Source organism: Pithys albifrons, chromosome 1 (genome assembly GCF_047495875.1).
Source record: "Pithys albifrons albifrons isolate INPA30051 chromosome 1, PitAlb_v1, whole genome shotgun sequence".
Taxonomy (NCBI): Eukaryota; Metazoa; Chordata; class Aves; order Passeriformes; family Thamnophilidae; genus Pithys; species Pithys albifrons.
Window position 1 is genome coordinate 32,961,214 of NC_092458.1, and position 13,703 is coordinate 32,974,916.

Here is a 13,703-nt window from a genome sequence, read left to right on the forward strand (position 1 = left end):
AAGGAAGGAAGGAAGGAAGGAAGGAAGGAAGGAAGGAAGGAAGGAAGAGGAAGGGAGGGAGGGAGGGAGGGAGGGAGGGAGGGAGGGAGGGAGGCAGGCAAAGGTAGCACTGCCCATCAACCAAGGTCTTACCCAATCACTGTCACTAAATGGTTAAAGTATTTCCAAGACTGTCCGAAAGTGGTTGAAATGTACCTGTACCGGACATTACTCTTTGAACAAGGCGAGGATTTAAACTGAGGAGAAGAGGGATTCCTTCTAATCAGAAAAGGGCATTAGAAGATGAACTGAATATTGATGCAGAGCTGCACCTTTGGTGCCAACGGCACTTTTCTGTTCACCACGCCATCACTCGGTCCTGTCTTTACAGGCAGGAGTGTCTGCTCCCCAGATACTGCCTTCCCAGGCTGCAGCTTGGGAGCATATGCTGTCCTTGTCCTGACCCCCCAGGCTCCCAGGGACAAGACCTCGAAGAAATTCTATTTTCCTTCTCTGAAAGGTTTCCGGGGAGGAGGTCTGAGAATAGTCCTCCATAGTTGCTGGGGATTTCGAGAGCTGCAAGTTGGAGAGGAAAGCTTGGTCTCCTGCATCGTCTGCCTCCAGAGTAGTGAAAAAAAATCACATGGACAACTAAATATTTGAATACATCTTTTTTTTTCCTCACGATTTTAAAGTCTGAGAACAGAAAAAGAAGAAATATGCCCAATAAAAGACACAGTTAAAGTCACTGTTAAAAAACCCCAGAAGTGAATATCCAAGCAAATACCTACCTTCTAGATTTTCCTTTCTTTTTCTTTCTTCTTTCTTTCTTTCTTTCTTTCTTTCTTTCTTTCTTTCTTTCTTTCTTTCTTTCTTTCTTTCTTTCTTTCTTTCTTTCTTCTTCCTTCCTTCCTTCCTTCCTTCCTTCCTTCCTTCCTTCCTTCCTTCCTTCCTTCCTTCCTTCCTTCCTTCCCTTCCTTCCTTCCTCTCCTTCCTTCCTTCCTTCCTTCCTTCCCTTCCTTCCTTCCTTCCTTCCTTCCTTTCCCTTCCTTCCTCCTTCCTTCCTTCCTTCCTTCCTTCCTTCCTTTCCTTCCTTCCTTCCTTCCTTCCTTCCTTCCTTCCTTCCCTTCCTTCCTTCCTTCCTTCTTCCTTCCTTCTTCCTTCCTTCCTTCCTTCCTTCCTTCCTTTCCTTCCTTCCTTCCTTCCTTCCTTCCTTCCTTCCTTCCTTCCTTCCTTCCTTCCTTCCTCCTTCCTTCCTTCCCTTCCTTCCTTCCTCCCCTTCCTCCTCCCTCCCTCCCTCCCTTCCTCCCTCCCTCCCTCCCTCCCTCCCTCCCTCCTCCCTCCCTCCCTCCCTCCCTCCCTCCCTCCCTCCCCTCCCTCCCTCCCTTCCCTCCTTCCTTCCTTCCTCCTTCCCTCCTTCCTTCCCTCCCTCCTCCCTTCCATCCTTCCCTCCCTCCTTCCTCCCTCCTCCCTTCCCTCCTTCCCTCTCCTCCTTCCTTCCCTCCTTTCCTTTCCCTCGTTCCTCCTTTCCTTTCTTTTCCCTTCTCTCTTTTTCTCTTCCTCTATTTATTTCTGTCTTTTCCTTTTCTTACCTTTTTTTCCTTCCTTTCCTGCCTCCCCTCCCCTCACTCCTCGCTCTGCCCGCTCAGTGGCGCCGATACCGGGACGCTTTCGGGGGGGATGCGGTGAATTCCAGCCCGGGGCACCCGCAGGCTGGCCGCGCTCTGCTATTCTTTCAGCGCTCCAGCCCCTACTCTCTCTACAGGAAACAGAGGAGCTGATCCAAGTTCAAAGTCACGTCGCCGTCCCTCCTAAGAAGTGCTTTATTTCCCTCTGAACCGCGAACCCGCTTTCCCCCATGTCACAGGGTAACAAGGAAGGGAGCGAGGGAGGAAGGGAGGGGGTAGCAGAGGCACCGGCAGCCAGCCTTGCACTCTCTCGTCGGGCCACCGCCACAAACGCAGCCGCGGCTCACGGCAGCTTCGAGGGAGGAAAGCAAGCAGTCACCCAAAGTCGGTGCCAAATCGGTTTATTGAAAGAAGTTTTTTCAAAGGTTTCTGGAGGTGCCAAACCTGCAGAGCAAACGTCAGCTTCCCCGGAAAACCATTCACGTCTTTGTAAGTTTTCCGAAATTCTCTTTAAAATTGCTCTGCTCTTGTTCTTGTCGGCTGGTGATGTGGAGGGATCTAGTAGAGGTGTCGGGACGAGGAAGAGCAATTTTTTTGCTTTCCCTAGACTGTTTTATACTGTCTTCGCCTGCTAGCCCCTTTTGCCGGGAGGTGTCAGCGCCCCCTGGGGAGTTTCCGCGCCTCCTCCGTCCCCCGCTCCACGGCAGCGGTGGGTGCCGCGGTGGATGGGCAGGCTGCGGTGGAGCCGGAGGCTTTGCCCGCTGGAGGATGTGGCTGGCAAGAGTCTCATAGGGGAAAAAGAAGTTAAAGTAGCCACCGGGGGGAAGGAGGTAATAGGGAAAGGGAGAAGAGAAGGTCTTTCCCCCAAAATTCATCCTTTTCACGGAGTAACAAGACGAGGTGAGGGGCGAGAAGGTGGGCATGTGGCCGACCCGTAGCCTGAGAATCAGAGGCTAGTTGAGCGGCATCGCTTGCACCGTTGTCTGTATCACAGACACTCATAAATTCAACAAGCTCATCAACAGGATATTAAGTTGCAGGTTAGCTTTGATGGTGCCGATCCGAGGCACTTCTAGGCCGTTCGACCTATGACCCGTGAAGACCACATGTGTTGTGCTGTAGCCTCCCTCTGTAAAACACACACTTCGGGACAAAAGTTCTTTGTCAGGCTCTACTGGCAGCGTAATGTAAAAGAAAAAAGGGAAATAATGAAAATCTCAGCCAAAGCTGTAACCTTCAAATACTTCTTTAAAAAAACCACCAAAACACCAAAACAAACCCACGCTAGGCAGAGCAGGGGCAGGAGAAAGGAGCACCTCGCTTTCGTGCTATTAATATTTATTGTTCCTTCAGTTGCACTTAAATATATGTGTAAAAGAAGTTGCCATATAAAACCCCTCTCTCGGCGGCAATGCCGTGACGTGAGGCGGCGGGGGAGAGAAGCGGTGTAGTGTTTTTTTCTTCCAGGGTGGGAACCGTGGCCGAGCGGTGGCCGGTGCCTTTGCCCTGGCCAGCTGCGGCTGAGGGACGCGCAGAACCTCGTACTTTGCGCGCTCCGCGCCCTTTCCCGCTGTGAGCCTCATTCTACAGCCAGTGCAGATCAGGCGCAACGCCCCCAAAATGGGGTGTGCTGCAGCACTGCCGCGCACTTTTTTCCATCTGGAGATGCCCATATAAACGTAGAGGCATGGGAGAAGCGTCCCAATAAAGCACGATGTACTTTGTAATACAATTTATGCTGTCATTCATAAATAGCAATGCCATATGGTAACCATATTGCTTATACAAGAAAAGCCGTCAAAGTGTCACTATTTGATTTATCTCAACAGCTTCTTCCAACGGTGACGTTCAGCTACAGAGAGATGGGAAGGGGAAGAAAGAGAGCAGAGCAAAATTTGGCCTGGGTTTCCTGAGACCGCCTCTCTCTTTATCTTTCTTTCTTTGTAGGGATAGATAGATAGATAGATAGATAGACAGGTAGACAGACAGGTAGAGACTGAAAGATGGATTTTTTTTCCTTATTTTGTCCCTATTTGAGCAAAGCGGAAGGGCATGGACCTCTCTTTCCCTGGCGAGGCCCTCACTGAAAACAGCAGCTCCAAAACTTTCGTTCCGAAATCCCTGTCCCAGAGGTGCTGAGGGGCCCGGCCACAACAGCCCGCGGGCCCTACAGCCCGCAGCCCTGACGTCGGGCACGGTGCCGGCAGCCACCCGGGCCGAGATGCCAGCTCTCGGGTTCCCCATTGGGTGCACAAAGCGACGACATTTGAAGTTTATTTTTAGATGAATTTTACTTTTTAGGAGTTTATAATTTACGCTGAGTCCTTCCAGAGAGGAGATGTGGGGAGTCCCACTGCTGTATCTCTACTCTCTTTCCCTCTCGTGCCCCTGGGCAGCCAGCCACCCGCTCCCGCCCGAGGTACTAGCACCTCCGTGCTATCCCCGCGAAGGGACCGTGAGGAGGATGCCGTGGTTACTCCCTGACCATGTCGGTCCCCACGGGGCTATGACTTGGGGGTCTTCCTCCTGCTACGGCTGGAATCCATCTCCGATCGTCCATGTTCGCGCAGGCAACTGCACCACAGGCTTTCCCATGCCGCACGGCAGCCCCACGAGAGAAAAAAGCCACCCGCGACGGGTCGGGAGGAGGCTAGGCTTTTTTAGCATATTTGGGGGTATTTGGAGGTCTTGCCGAGGAAAGCGGCAATCGCGCTCCCTTTCTAATGGTTCCCCAGAAGAATGTTTTATACGTTATAAAATATTGCTCCCCGCTCCCTCATTATCAATAAGACGTGCATTAAAGACGATTGTTTGTAAATGGTGTTCATGATCATTAGCATATATTTACATAATGCAGCTCACAGCACAACGTTTTACAGTTAAACACCTCTTAAATCCGATAGCCTGAGTTCGGTTTATAGAGGAAGCTTTACGAAATAAATCTGAAGGCTTTCATGCTTTAACCCCGCCTCTGCAGCCTCCCGCGATGCCCCTTGGCAGATTTGCCGGCGAGCGGGGCACTGCGGGAGGGCTCCGCAGCCAGCTCCGCCGCGGGAACGGGGTGCGTTCCGACCCCCGACGGGCGCTGCCCGTATTTTGGGGGGGCTGTGGGGATAGCACAGCCCGTCTCCCTCTGTTGCAGCTCCAGAGGGCTGCGGCAGCCTGGGCCTGAGCCAGTATTGGTGAGTTGATGGGCTTTAAATTCTTCATGGCACTTTTGAAGCTGGAAATGTCTAAAATTGTACTGGCCCGGGCAGATACCTTCGCTTCCTGGCGTTTGCAGTCAGTCCTAATAATGGGCTAATTTCCACGTGAGTCTCGATCAGCTCCTCCCTCTCTACAGTCACAGGTCAGCTGCCTATTAGCCAACTATAAAATATTTTCATTGTTTTATAGCCTCTCATAAAAAGAAATTGATCGGGGGATATATTTGAATTAAGACGTATTAAATCGATGACAGATACCTATCACGCTGCGTTTAATAGGAAAGGGACGAGGACCTGTGATACCGTTCTTCACCTCCACGGCATCTCCCATCAAACCATTTCATCTCTGAACCTCGGTCCAGTAACGTGCCCAGAATTTGTGGGGGGAGGGCACTGTTTTGGACGGACTTGTAAAAAATTTACGTACATAAATACCCGCATAAGACATAGGGCTAGTTAGCGAGAAGATTTTACTATGTAATAAAACCATCGAGCAGCCCCTTTTAAAACTCGGGAATCATTTATTTCTGTTTCTTGCCTTGCAGTATCACTGAAACCCCCACCGTGGCCAGGTAAGCGGGAAGCACTGGATCGGCTCCGGGGGAAGAGAGGAGACGGAACCGGCGGGTGTCGCTCTCCCTTGAGCTCTCCCTATAGCCGTTCCCACTCTTTTGGCAGCGTGGGCCAAATCTTGCGAGTTTTACCCGCGTGAGTAGAGGCGGGAGGGAGGGAGGGAGGGAGGGAGGAGGGGCTGGAGCCTGGCCCAGGAAATGCCGGACCAGCATGGGTCTTCCTTTGAACATGGCTCGGCATAGGAAAGCGGCCAAAGCGTGCAGATGTACTTTGGTCAAGGGGATTAGGTGGCCAGGGAGTGCCGGGAGGTGTGTATGGGGGTCTGCTGGCATCCCCAACACCGTTTCCTCTCCTGCCGTAGCGGAGAAGCGTCTCTGGCTGCCCCACAGGCATGGAAGGCCAGGCAGCCTGCCTGCACTTTTCCAAGGAGAGCAGGAGCTCAAGGCATGTCCAGGGGAACCAGCAGCCTAAAGAAACCAGACGACATATCAATAAAAGCTACTTCTCCTCCTGCAGTCCCACAGCAAATTCACGACAATGCTCCGTTCCCCCTTTTGGCTCGGCGGGGAATTCCGGCGCTGCCTAGTCGTCCTCCTCGAAGGGCAGTATCCTTTGTGTCAAAGGGACAGTTTTGGCTCTCCACAAAGAGCTTCAGTCTCAATGACTACCACACCCCTCACCCCAGGGGCGGTCCCATCGCTTTCCTGGCCCGCCCCCCACTTCTGTCCCCTCTTAGGAGAGCTTCCACCTCTTAATCTAGGGCATCAGCTCAAGGCTGACACCCCCCAGCCAGAGACTCCCCCATTTCCCAGCCTACCGCCCCCCTCTGTCCCCGACATCCCAATGCGTCGAGGGGCGTTTATGCTCCGGGCTGGTGCCACTGCGGCGGTTCCATCTCTATTTCGCCGCTGCTGAATTAAGGCTGAGGTGGAGACAGGTGCTCAGGGTACGGCAGGCGGCCCCCAGAGAAGCGTGGGCTGGCTCTCCCCACGGGGCGCCCTGGCAAGGGGCTGCGGGAGGACAAAGTCCAAAAGAGGCGTGGAGGGCAGGCTCCCAAAACTTCGCTCTAACAGTATGCCTCCCTCATCTTTTCTTCCCCTCTTTCTCGTTTATTTTCTAAAGGATAGGAATCCCAACCCCTGCCGTGTTCTTTTTAGGAAAACTTTGGCCGTCTTTCCCTAGTGTTATCTCGGGCATAAGTACACACAGCCCCGGCCTCGCGTGGTTGTAGGGTTGCGTACATTGCATGAGGACGTGCTTTCCCGCCTCATCCATGAATGAACGTGGTTCTCAAAAAGATAAAGAAAAAAGAGAGAAAGAGAGAAAGAAACCGAGTGCAGAGCCGGCAAGCAGCCCCGCGTGGGCTGCTTCCAACCGAGGAGAGAAACCCCACGGCCTCGCAAACGTAAACACGGCGGCGCCTCCGACCAGGGCGCCGCGTCCAGTGCCGGGGAGCAGAGGCCGCAGCTGTCCGGTGCTGTTCGGTGCTGTTCGGTGCTGCCGGCGGGGGGCGGCGGCGGGTGCGCCCCGTCGGGCCCCGCGCGAAGTTTTGCAAGTGCAACTTCGGGGGGCGGCACGGGGGGGCGGCGGGGGCGGATCCCCGCTGCGCCGGCGGCCTGAAAGGGAGCCAATCGCGCTGCCCCGGCCGCTGCCAATCATCACGATCCATCCAATCCCTCCGGCGCGGTGTCCGAGCCGTATTCCCCAGCGCGCCGCCGGAGTGTGGTGAGGGCTCTGCCAATCGCGGGCGGGCAGAGCGGGGCCAGGGATGCGCGGGGCTCGGAGCGCAGACAAAAGAAGTTAAAGAGCCGCTTAATATATACATGTTTTTGAAGGCGGGTAAAGGGAAAAAAATAACAACAGCGAGCGTAGATGGGCTTGGCTGTGTCGTTATGGAGCCCCCTTTGAGCAAGAGGAACCCGACACTGAGATTAGCGGATTTGGCAGCGGCTCAGCCCCATCCTCACCAGAACATGACAGGCTTCCCGGGGCTGGGGAACCACCACGTCCACCCCCACCACGCGGCCCACCTCCACCCCGGGGACGCGGGCGGCGACCCCGGCGGCGCCCTCACGCCGCTCGGACCCGAGCACATGGCTCAGCCCGCCGCCCTCAAGCTCGCACCCGAGGCGCTCACCGCCGCCGCCGCCGCCTTCGCCGCGCCTGCCACCACCACCACCGCCGCTACAGCCGCCGCCACGGCCGCCGCCGCCACCACCGCCGCCGCCTATGCACCGCCCGCCGCCGCCCTCCCGGGATACCCGTCGGGGGGGGCGGCGGGCCGGGACTTCCTCCTGCGGCGGGAGTTGCCCACTGCAGCTGCCGCCGTGCACGGGACGCTGGGAGAGCAACACCCGCCCGCCGGCTCCCCCCACCTTCCGCACCCGCCGCCCCACGGCGTGTTCATCTCGCCCGCCGGCACCTACGGCGCGGCCGACGGGGCGCACGCCGCCTTCCCGCCACCGCCGCTCGGCGAGCAGGGCGCACCCGCCGGCCGCCACCCGCCGCTCAACGGGCAGATGCGCCTGGGACTGGCGGCCGCCGCCGGGGAGCTCTACGGGCGCCCCGAGGCGCACTACGGGGCCTCCGCCGCTTCCTCCTCCTCCTCGGCGTTGCAAGGCTACGGCTCCGTCAACCTCAACCTGGCTGCAGCCGGTCACGGGCACCCTCACCACCCCCATCCCCATCCCCACCACCTTCCTCACCACCACCATGCCCACGTCGGGGCGGCGGCAGCGGCGGCGGCCGGGGCCTTCCTGCGGTACATGCGACAGCCTATCAAGCAAGAGCTGATCTGCAAGTGGATCGACCGGGACCCGCCTCCTCCGCCTCCGCCGCCGCCACCGGGAGGTAGGAAACCTTGCTCCAAAACTTTCAGCACGATGCAGGAGCTGGTGAGCCATGTCACCGTGGAGCACGTCGGCGGGCCCGAGCAAAGCAGCCACGTGTGCTACTGGGAGGAGTGTCCCCGCGAAGGCAAGCCCTTCAAAGCGAAATACAAACTCATCAACCACATCCGAGTGCACACGGGAGAGAAACCCTTTCCCTGCCCCTTCCCCGGCTGCGGGAAGGTCTTCGCTCGCTCAGAAAACCTCAAGATCCACAAGCGAACTCATACAGGTAGGTTGTTCTCACCCCTCCCCCGCCCCTGCAAGGGTTTCCTTCCTTTTTTTTTTTCTTTTCCCCCTTTCCTCCTTTTTCTCCTTTCCTACGCACCGCCGGACATGTGACTTTTTCATGAATAAATAATTCGACAGCACACGGGCCACGCAAACAGCTACGCACACGCACTCGGCCCCTCTGCTCTGCACACACGTGTCCCTTCCCCCCATCCCCCCCCCGCCAGTCCGCCCCTGCACCTTGGGCAGCTCCTTCCCCACCCCCTCCGCCACCCACCTTCCCACATCTCGGCACCACCGGATAAATACACCGATTAATAAATAACGCAGTGCTGGGGGAGGATGCGCAGCAGCCCCTGCGGAAGACCGGGAGAGGATGAGCACCCGCCCGTCCCGACTCCGTCCGCCACTGTCCGGGGCACCCCGGGGGACTCACCCCGTGTCTGGGGAACGCTGCGCTTTGCCACGTCGCTCCCGGCGCCGAAAAACGGCTGTTCTGCTTTTCCTGCCGGTTCTGCCGGCGGGGACGGAGCCGGGAGGGGGACGCTTGCCCCGGCAGAGGTGGGGCCGCGGGGGCTCTTGGGGGCGCAGTTCTCCTGCGCTGGGCTGCGGGCGGCGGCGGCGCTCGGGGCTGCCGGTGCTGCCGGTGCTACCGGGGCTAGCGGTCTGCCCCTATGACCAGCGCTCTCAGGGGCTACCCCCTCTTCGGGGCTGACCCCTACTACTGGGACCACCGATACTGCCGGCTGTGCCCCCCTGCCTGGGTTACCGATACTGCCGTAACTACCGGGGATGCCGGCGGCGCTGTCGGGGCTGCCTGTGCCGCTGGCTGTCGGTACTATCCCCCGTCCCGAGGCTGCTGGTGCTGCCCTGGCTGCTCACGCCTGCGGCGGTGCCCGCTGAGCCGGTGAGCAGGGAGCAAGGCGGAGGAAGGCTTTCACCGGAGGATGCCTTGGTGATCTGAGGAGGAAACTTCAAAGTCGCCCCGACTGCCCGGCGGGGCTGCGGGAGGAGGGAACTGCACCCGCGGGAGATGCCATCCGAGAGAGGCGGGGCCCCTGGAGAGGCTCGGGGTGTGTTTTCTATCTGAGTTGGTTTGCTTTTGCTTTTGGGGTGTTCTTTTTGTTTGTTTCATTTTTTTTTCTTTTTCACTTTCTCCTCATTCCTCGCCGCCCCTGAAATACGCATTTCCATCTGGGTGTAAAAACTCTACCGAAAACGAACGAAGCCGGGATTTATAGTGGCAGACAAATATTATTCCTCGGAGGATACTTAAGGAAGTGGAGTTGCTGTAATTGCTTTCTTGATTTATTGTATGCTGCTTGGAAAGAGAAAAGCGGCGACCGTGCGTTGTTCTGATGTAAAACCAAATGGCCCATGGCTGAAAGGATTATAGATTTTTATCTTCAGATTATGTCAGACATGAGCCCATATGTAGCAGCGGAGCCTTGAGGGTGCCCAGCGCTCTGCACCCAGAGCCGAGGGTGGGGGAGGAAGATTTCTCCTGGGGGGATCTGACACTTTTTGTTGTTGTTCTTGTTGTGTTAATGGCACCGCGGGATGAGTTAAGTGCTGGAGGCCCCTGGTTTTGTCATCTATAGCCTTCTACATCTGCCTTGGTTTGAAAAACAAAATTTCACCGCGAACTTTCCTGGGCTCCTCAACTCCTTACCCAGAATCAGCTCCAAGGGGCAGGTGGAGAGGTGGTGGGAGCGAGTACTGGGGAGTTGGGAGGGTGCAGAGAGATTCAGCGGGAAACAGAATCCCCCCTTCCCCGTGCCCCAATAACTCAAATATGTGTCGAGCACAGTTTGCTGCTCTAAGCTGAGGTCGAGCATTGGCCCCATGTTCTGTGTTGAGATATAGCCCCTTGCAAAGGAAATTTTGAGTTTTCAGCCTGGGGCTACGTGCAGTCCCCAGGACGTTGCCCACGCATGAGCCCACAGGGAAAGGCTATATCCACGCATAAGGGAGTCGTTGCAACAAAGTAACCCTCGGCGTGGGGGCCAGCAGCTCACACCAAATGACAACTCGGCCCACGAGAAGACAAAGAGGTGATGAGTCTAGCCCCACGCAGAGCCCTCGAGTGGACGAGGGATCCCAAACCTTCTGCCCATGCCTATGAAATTAATGACTGTAATTTTGCTGCCTCAGCTTTGAATTAGTCATATGCAGCCTGGAAGCAGGAGAGATTTACAAACTATTCGTTTGTTATGGGCATTCGGGGGCAGTGGAGGGGGGGAGTGTGGAAAGAATAATAACACTGTAATTATATCATTAGGGGATTTTGAGTGTTTCTGGTAATCCTGCAGAAAGAAGAGTATCTCGGTAATTCAGGAGGCGTTTGCTTGTTTGTTTTTTGTTTTTTCCCCTTTCCTCAAAAGCATCACCCTGGGAGCTGCACACCTGGCTCTGCAGCTTCTGCCGTACTTTGGGGACGAATTGCTGTTCCCACCCCTGGTGTGACCTAAGAGGAATGGGGATCCCCTCCCTTCTGCGATTTTGCTGCCCCCTCACTGAAGACGGTGCTCAGGATGGTCAGGCTTCCTTCCAATGGTTCCCAAACCCTGCAACCATCCAAAAAAAGGTGACCCCAAGTCCCTTCTGTGTCCTTCCCCAGTGCCGCCACTGCTACTGCTGGGAGGAGTTACAGGATGGCACCTGGTACCTCTCCCCTTCCTTGGACTGAAACCACCTACAAATAGTTAAACTCTGACGTGATGCCCTCGTCAGCATAACGGGGACACACCAAGACCTTCCCCACTCCTGGATTTATGGGGAATTGGATCGCCGAGATCTGGAGACTGGCGAGGTGCCCACGCATGAACCCAGTAGGAAAGACATTTCCCTAAAGCCCTAACTGAGTGGATGCATTTTGTTCTGGCTGGTTGGAGCATCTCTCAGGGGACTTTGCTTGGGGGTCTGCAGGCCACCACCAGCAGCAGGATGCGTGAGCTTGCATCCTTGGGGTAACACCGATAGAAACTGGCAAAAACCTCCGCTAGATTTGCTTTGTTTCCTCAGAAAAAAGTAATAGTAATTAATGAACAAATGAAGAGCCTGAAAATTTATCGCGGGGGTGTGCAGGCATTTATATGTGCTTAAAACCCACAAGGTAGAATTTTTATTTTTTTTCCTCCCCACTTTGTTGTGGGTTTTTTTAAAGATAAATTTACACTTTCTAGTGCTACCATTTCTGTGGTAGGTGATCCGATTTTAATTGAAAATAATGATGCGTAAATAGGCTGTGGAGGTGTATGTTTCTATAGTAACAGCCGAGAAATACCTTCTAAAAATAAAAATAGTTTTCTTATCTCCATTATTATTTTGCTAAACGTGATACGATTTTACAAACGAGAGGAGCAGTAAAAATTGCTCGGTGTTAATGAGAAAATATCCACTGAGAGAGCTGCTGCGTTGTTTCTTCTGAGCACTCAGAACAAAACGGATTTGAAAATACACATCAGCCGAGCATAAACCACCTCAAGAATCGCAACAGTCTTGACAAGGATTATCAGTGGAGGTCTATCTGAGACCCACATATACATGGCAGGGGAAGAAAAAGTTGCGATAAGAAACTTCAGTACAGGGATCTGGCACTTCTCTATGTTTTTTTTTTTCTTTTTTCCCCACTCTGGTCTCTCAGCAATAGGCACTTACCCAGCCTTATTCGGGAACTATGGGAAGAGGCGGTCTGGGACATGGCTATATGTACCAAAATACATATATTCCAGGATATGTTATGTCGGCAGAGGAGGGTGTGTGTGAAAGGTATGCCAGGCAAACCTACTCAGAGCTGATTTTCGCAACCCCTTTAACTGTTGAGCAGTGTATAAAACTCTTAAAATAGATAACATTTTTAGATTCAAAGTAGCCCGAGGTAACCAGCTACGGTAACAGCAGTCTGCTGCCCTCATGCCCAGTGTCTACGTTGATCCCCGCAGCTTGCAGGTTCCCTGTCCGAGCTGCTGGGTGCTCCCCCTTTGTATCGGGATACTTAAACAGGTGTTACTTTTATTTTCCCCGAACTAATTATTCCTCCAGCGCAGCGCCCATTGGGAAAGGATTACGCAGGAGATGTGCCAGGCGAGCCAGGCTGCCGGCAAACGCCAGCCCTCGGAGGCAAAGGCATTGAGTGGTTTTGTTTGGGCTCGGTCATTAAGAGCGGTAATGAAGGTTTCTCGTGTGCGAAAGGAGCGCCGCAGAGGGCAAACAAGGCTGGGGGGCCTGCCGCCGCCAGCCCGGGGCTCCAGGTCCGGGGGCTGCCAGAGACGTGTCACAGGCAGCAAAACACGGGGAAGAAGTCGAAAGCCTCGGACATGTCACGACTGTCTTGAGGGGGGAGGAAAATGGGGAAAGGGGAGAAGAAGGAGGTAAGGGACAGCTTTGCCCTGCCGCTCGGCCCCGGAGGCCGCGCTGCGGAGGGGCTGGGGTGCAGCGGGCGGGCTGCGGGCAGAGCCGAGCCCCCGCCCGCCGGTAACAGTGCCGTTGCTGTGTCCCGGCAGGGGAGAAGCCTTTCAAGTGCGAGTTTGATGGCTGCGAGAGGAAGTTCGCCAACAGCAGCGACCGCAAGAAGCACTCCCACGTCCACACCTCGGACAAGCCCTACTACTGCAAGATCCGCGGCTGCGACAAGTCCTACACTCACCCCAGCTCCCTGCGGAAGCACATGAAGATCCACTGCAAGTCCCCGCCGCCCTCCCCGCCGCCAGGCTCACAGGGCTACTCGACGGCGGGGCCCCCGGACGGCCCGCTGCCCGCCGAGGCCGAGCCGGCCGCCGAGCCGCCCCGCGGCCGCGCCACCGCCCTCTCCCCGCCGGTCACCAACCTCAGCGAGTGGTACGTCTGCCAGGCCGGGGGGGCTCCCCGCCGGCCCCGCACCCCCTCTAGCCGCGACTCCTCCCCGTCTTCCGAGGAGGACGAGCCCCACAGGACCTCGGCAGGCAGAACTGCTCCCTAGAGCCGTGCCGAGCCGTGCTGTGCTATGCTGTGCCCTGCCGTGCCGAGCTGCCAGTGGCCCCAGCCCCACCGCGCTGGTCCGGACTGCAGCAGCAGCAACGTAGCACGACTGGCTGCCCTAAAAGTGTCGTCAGGTTTGACTCGCGCTATTTATTCCATGTACGAAACCCTATGGTGTTTGTACGGTAACTAATTTAATTAAAGAGACTCGGACTTTTTTATTTTCTTTTGGTAAGAAT

At 55.7% G+C, this 13,703-nt stretch overlaps 1 protein-coding gene across 1 annotated transcript; it reads left to right on the plus strand.

Moving 5' to 3' along the window:
• The first annotated feature begins 7,231 nt into the window (after positions 1-7,231).
• Positions 7,232-13,465, plus strand: ZIC5 (Zic family member 5). The gene is given in 4 exon segments (XM_071570370.1): positions 7,232-7,538; positions 7,540-7,615; positions 7,618-8,506; positions 13,011-13,465. Coding segments are annotated over 4 exon segments (1,680 nt in total). The 5' UTR covers positions 7,232-7,278.
• The last annotated feature ends 238 nt before the right edge of the window (positions 13,466-13,703 follow it).